The sequence below is a fragment of the Aegilops tauschii genome, chromosome 2 (genome assembly GCF_002575655.3).
Source record: "Aegilops tauschii subsp. strangulata cultivar AL8/78 chromosome 2, Aet v6.0, whole genome shotgun sequence".
In the NCBI taxonomy this organism is placed as follows: Eukaryota; Viridiplantae; Streptophyta; class Magnoliopsida; order Poales; family Poaceae; genus Aegilops; species Aegilops tauschii.
In genome coordinates this window covers 486,878,720-486,885,238 of record NC_053036.3, presented here as the reverse complement: position 1 = coordinate 486,885,238, position 6,519 = coordinate 486,878,720, and the positions used below count along the sequence as shown (strand labels likewise).

Sequence of the window (6,519 nt, the reverse complement as noted above, 5' to 3'; positions counted from 1 at the left end):
AACGTAACTGGGTGATTATAAAGGTGCTCTACAAGTGTCTCCGATGATACTTGTGAGTTGGCATAGATCAAGATTAGGATTTGTCACTCCGATTGTCGGAGAGGTATCTCTGGGCCCTCTCGGTAATGCACATCACTATAAGCCTTGCAAGCAATGCAACTAATGAGTTAGTTGCGGGATGATGTATTACGGAACGAGTAAAGAGACTTGTCGGTAACGAGATTGAACTAGGTATTGAGATTCCGACGATCGAATCTCGGGCAAGTAACATACCGATGACAAAGGGAACAACGTATGTTGTTATACGGTTTGACCGATAAAAATCTTCGTAGAATATGTAGGAGCCAATATGAGCATCCAAGTTCCGCTATTGGTTATTGATCGGAAACAAGTCTCGGTTATGTCTACATAGTTCTCGAACCCGTAGGGTCCGCACGCTTAACGTTCGGTGACGATCGGTATTATGAGTTTATGTGTCGAAGGTAGTTCGGAATCCCGGATGTGATCACAGACATGACGAGGAGTCTCAAAATGGTCGAGACGTAAAGATTGATATATTGGACAACTATATTCGGACACCGGAAGTGTTCCGGGTGGTTTCGAAGAAAACCGGAGTGCCGGAGGGGTTACCGAAACCCCCCGGAAAAGTATTGGGCCTTAGTGGGCCTGAGGGGAGAGAGAGGGCAGCAGCCCAGGAGGTGGCGCCCCCCTCCCATGAGGAGTCCTAATTGGACTAGGGGAGGGGGGCGGCCCTCTTTCCCTCTCCCTCTCCCTCTCTTTCCTTCCCCCTTTCCTCTTCCTAGTTGGACTAGGAAAGGGGAGTCCTACTCCTACTAGGAGGAGGACTCCCCCCTCCTTGGCGCGCCCCAAGGGCCGGCCAGCCTCCCCCTTGCTCCTTTATATACGGGGCCAGGGGGGCACCCTAGGACACACAAGTTGATTGTTCCAAGCCGTGTGCGGTGCCCCCCTCCACCGTAATCCATCTCGATCATATCGTAGCGGTGCTTAGGCGAAGCCCTGCATCTGTAGCAACATCATCACCGTCATCACGCCGTCGTGATGTCGGAACTCTCCCGTGAAGCTCTGCTGGATCGGAGTTCGTGGGACGTCATCGAGCTGAACGTGTGCTGAACTCGGAGGTGCCTAGCGTTCGGTACTTGGATCGGTCGGATCGTGAAGACGTACGACTACATCAACCGCGTTCTCATAACGCTTCCACTTACGGTCTACGAGGGTACGTGGACGACACTCTTCCCTCTCGTTGCTATGCATCACCATGATCTTGCGCGTGCGTAGGAATATTTTTGAAATTACTAAACACTGCATGTTGACCGGGACATACCTGCGTCCTCACGCCACAACCCCTGTCCGTACATGCTACCCCAGCAGCCTCCTCATCGTACCTACAGCCCATCGAATTGTTTACGAAGTCGCTGTTCAAAATTGTTTGCAGAGCGATGCTAAATTGGAATTATATGAATGCCCTCTTTTTCTGCGGTTTGTTCTTACAATCATGAGCCAGAGGTTGGAAACATCCTAGGTTGGGTCACCTCTGCGCCGTCGACGCCACCTGCAACCTATTTCAATCCCCTCTGTACACGGTTCTCCCCGATTCCTCCATTCCAATCTCCCTGCACCATGTTGTTCGTTAGATTACTACCATGCATTTGACCTGTTGATCGTTTTCGCCCTGCTTTCCTTCAGTATATTTAGAGAGTCAATGTTCGTATCATGAATCACGTCTTTGTGTTGATATTTTTTCCCCTAGCTCATCACTAGGTAGTCATGGATTCTTATATTGCTCTTCTTTTATTTTGACTGGGTGTATATAGTAAAAAAAAAAATGAGACCAACCCAAGGGCTAACCCTCGTTGGCTTTTTCTATAGAAGAAACTCCGCGAGCACCGTGCGTCCGAGTCGGGCTCGGACTCGGGTGGGCTGGCAGCTACCCCAGCTGCCCAGCCAACGAGTCAACACCCCGTCCTCTGGGTGTATATAGTACAAACAGACATGCATACACACTAGGTTCAGACTAATGTGCAAACTGACAGGGAATTAATCGTTGTGCCATGTTCCAAACTAAAAATAGAGAAAAGTGGACAAATGATTGGTTAGCAAATATACACAGCCGCAGGCAAATCTATTTTTGGTTGCTGATTGCACAATCTGAACTATATAACTCTGAAAATATATTATACTCCTTCTCTTGGGAGTTTAGAGCTGTTGTAGCGTTGCTATATGAATAGATGTCCAGTTCACTTGATTGTGTAATATAGATGTGTAGGTGAGACCTCAAACTTAACCATAATATCAGGTTTAGAGATGCAGATGCACATGGCCAATGATCTCAAACGTGTACGTGCTGTTGCAGCATATATGCAGTTCTGGTCACTGACTGACAAATTCGTTGAAATACAAAATCAGTACGTACATTCAGAAAAAAACGTGTTATTAGCTTTATCACTGTGGCATATCTGCAGTTCTGGTCATTGACTAACAAACTGTATAGGCCACTGTATACAAAACTACAAATATATTATGATGTGGGGCTACATGTATAGACATCATCTGCACTTTTTTGCAAGCTTCCACTTTGATTCGTGTGTTCACCTTTTTATCTTACCTTAGTGTAGATTGCCATCTCTGCAGAATGTGAAGTTAGTTGTGTAGTTTCTTACTTAAATTTGGTTCATGACCTTTCACACAAAATTCATGAAAAAATCCTGCAGCAACGCGCGGGGCATCAACTAGTATATCATAAAAACTGCCACCGATAGACCAAAAAAGCAATCTCCATTCTTCATTGTCTCTATCACCTCGATATTGTCGGAGTTCACCTCTATGTGATTACACCATACCGTAGTTGCCGAATTGAGACCAAACTGTAAGGCCAGTGCCTCGGCGATAAACACGTCTGCGCATCAATCGGTTTCTCTTTTTACTGCCGCGACGAATCTGCCATTCGAGCTTCTGATGACGGTTCGTAAAAACGTATGAATGCACCAAATTTCCCCTTAGACCATCTGCTTAAGGTGTGCCGCAATCATCACGCGGCATACAACATGTGCCAATAGAGAGAGGCACCACTCTTTAAGGCCCCCATCAAATTGCCCAGACAACCGACCATAACTGCGCCTCAGAGAGACCTTTACGCATCCGATGCGGCCCCATATATGGTATGTACTTATTTCTTATCGAAGGAATCCGGTTCCATCTTTCTTACCCTACACACATTACTTAATACACCCGTGTATCTGCAAAAGGCAATACACAACAAATATGACCCCATCTGCTGCAGAGTGCAAGCTCATCTCTCCCCTATAATCTCTTGCTAATACACAAGGTAAGTATTAACTGCCTGCCTTTCCTGCCTTGGCTGGTATGAGTAAAAGCTCTCGATATTCCAGATGTCAAAATATTTGATGATCCCTCTGGCACAGGTGCTCTCATGCAGCAAAGAAGAATCAACTTAAATCGCGGTGTACGCGCTGCCGTTAACACTTTCCTAGTTAAAATTTTAGCCAATCTTTCCTAATTAATTAATCATTATCATTTGCCAAACTTTGCTGCAAGCCTGCGAATATATATATCCCTCCGCCCCCCTAGCTGCGCTTTCCGAAGCACCGAACCAAACAAAGGCAGGCACTCGATTTCCAAGCGTGGGAGCGGCCGTATTTGTTTAAGGTTGGTGCCGGGCGAGGCCGATGGAGGCGGAGAAGAAGGCGGCCATGGAGGAGGCGAAGGCGGAGGTGGCCGCTGATGTGAGCCTGAAGGATCTGTCCAGGAGGCTGGACAACTTCGCCAAGGAGAGGGACTGGGAGAAGCACCACAGCCCAAGGAACCTTCTGCTTGCCATGGTTTGCATCCTCTTTCTTCCTCTCTTTCCTTCTCCTTCGTTTCTTTCTGTATGGTGCTGATCTTCTCTTTTGTCGGGTGTTGATCTTTCTGTGTTTCGTCAACACGTAGTCCATCGGAAATCTTAGGATTATTCTATTAATTTCCCTTCCGTTTTGTGCAAAGTAAGTTTCGATTTCTTACTTGTGGTATCAATATCATAGGCTACTCTGTTTTTATCGAAATGGAAACCGATGCACGGCAGGGGCGTTTTAGCTTTTTTTTAGGGCGTGCCACTTCCAGATTATAGTTCCTCTAGAATTTGGTTTGTAGATCCAATGTTGAGCCCAAAGTAAATACAGTAACTATGGGGATTTTTTACACCTAGGAGAATTATTTGTTTATTTTTTACATTAGATCCAATGTTGTATTTATGGCTCTCTGGATCCTTAATACTAGTGGAATTCCAGAAGGTATGTATTATAATGCGTTCGGTCTTTGACTACTGTAGAAGCATATTTAGCTGGAATTGCAAGTCTCAGGGTGCATTGTGTCCGCTAGTTAGTAGTCAGAATCTTTTCATTTACTTATTCTAAAATATTGACAAGGCAGCATCGATATTTGAAACGACACATGCACATGATCTAGCAATGTCTTCGTCAGTTTAAAGTATTGAGCTGCTTCTAGGTTTGTGCTAGTAAACAACTAAAGGTAGTAACGCTTCATTCTGAAGCCATCACAGGTCATTCTTGACCAATCCCTTTTTTTGTGTATGTTGTGGTGCGCTCCCTTTTGACCAACCATTCAATGGGATCACTTTGCACCTGATATTTGCTAATTGTCGCAGCTAAATATTCTTTGCGAGTAATTCATTGTTTGTGGACGGCGAACATGTAGCTTTGGACTGGTCACAGTTCACCTCAGATTCTCATCTACCTCGGACATGTACCACATGATCATCAGATATTTTTTGAACTCGTGGGTCGTGGCCAAGGGTGCAGCTTTCATGCTTAGCATCTTGGATGCCGCGTGGTGCAACGTACGTTGACCCCTGGAACGAATTTCATACGTCAACCGTCAAAACGACGCAAAATTCCGGAGTCCGACGTGTTCATACCGGTACAATTCAGACTAGCGAATGTCCCTGTCTAACTTCTCACTGAATTTTCTGAAGCAGGAATGTGATTCAGTGCCAAACTTTTCTATTCCGTAAAAGCACGCACTCCTGTTCCTGTCTGAAGGCGAAGGGAAATCCGGTCTTGCAGAACTAATTCTGCACTATACTTTGCAGTTCATCTCTCAGAAATGAGATGCTTAGGTCGATCCATGACTTAACAGCATCGGCAGATGTTGTTCACGTGCCGTTCTGTCACCGTTTTCGGTCTGTTCGGGATGTGCTCGAGCACCACTAGACATTTTGCACGGCGCTGTAGGATCAGGCTTGGACCGGATCAGTTTTTTTTCTTTCTATTTTCATCACGTAGTGCGATACGATAGAGCTTGCTTGATCTGTTACTTTCTATACTTGTTCTTACCTGGAAATTTGTTGTTGTGCAGGTCGGCGAGGTCGGGGAGCTGTCGGAGCTGTTCATGTGGAAAGGCGAGGTGCAGAAGGGCTTGCCTGGCTGGGAAGAGAGGGAGAAGGAGCACCTCGGCGAGGAGCTCTCCGACGTGCTGCTCTACCTGATCCGGCTCTCTGACATGTGCGGCGTCGACCTCGGCGACGCGGCCCTGAAGAAGATCGTGAAGAACGCCGTCAAGTACCCGGCGCCGTCAAAGAGCGCCTGATGAGCAAACGCCTAGTATGATCTGCAGAGGAATTGTCTACTTTTTTGCAGTTTGAGAACATGAAGTTCCGGCAAACTTGTTGTGGTCGGTTGGGTCAAGTTAAATTTTGATAGTTTCAGATTGTGGCGTACGCGAGACAATACAAGTTACTACCCTGAATTTGCCATGAAATTCGCCGCACAGCCATTGTCCACGGCGGAGTCTGTGTTGTTTACTGGCCTGGGTAGAATGCCCGAAGCCTGAAGTGGTTGCGGGGAAGATATAGTTACGCTCGGGAACGATTAGGAAGTATGCATATGGAGCATGGATATGAAGGGTGTCGAGGCGATGCGCAAACTCAGAGTTTGCATATTAGCTGCCTCTATATCGTGGTATCCATTTATGGATGATATATCGTGGACCTGCCTCTATAGGTCTATACTAGAGCATCTCCACTCGTTCCGGGGGCTTGAAATAGCGCCGCCCGGGGGCGCATCGGCGAAAAAAACGGCGTGGAGGGTAACTATATCTTCTGCAACCGAAAAAAACTGCAACCGCCTTTGACGCCTTTGTACATCCCCTGCCAAGAAAATGGACAGGTTTTCCATTTCCAATGCATGCAGTCGATGCTTCCAAGCATCCTAGGAAATCCTCTTGCTGCATTCCATGCTAGGATTCGAGCAGTGTCTTCAGCATTGGGTGATCGCAAGTATTGAGGTCCAAACACTGCCACCACTGTCCTGCAAAACTTGTACAAACACTCAATGGTCGTGGACTCGGCCATGCGTCCATTGTCTTCAAGTGAATCACCGAGAGCTCCGTATGCAAGCATCCTCATAGCTGCCGTGCACTTCTGGAGTGAGGTGAATCCAAGTGTGCCGGTACAATCCTTCTTGCACTTGAAGTAGCTGTCGAACT

The 6,519-nt window shown here is 46.7% G+C and overlaps 1 protein-coding gene across 1 annotated transcript; it reads left to right on the top strand.

Moving 5' to 3' along the window:
* The first annotated feature begins 3,214 nt into the window (after positions 1 to 3,214).
* On the top strand, positions 3,215 to 5,793 carry LOC109759876 (uncharacterized). The gene is made up of 3 exons (XM_020318714.4): positions 3,215 to 3,343; positions 3,441 to 3,857; positions 5,392 to 5,793. The coding sequence occupies exons 2-3, from the start codon at positions 3,705 to 3,707 to the stop codon at positions 5,620 to 5,622; spliced, it is 384 nt and encodes a 127-aa protein (XP_020174303.1). The 5' UTR covers positions 3,215 to 3,343; positions 3,441 to 3,704; the 3' UTR covers positions 5,623 to 5,793.
* The last annotated feature ends 726 nt before the right edge of the window (positions 5,794 to 6,519 follow it).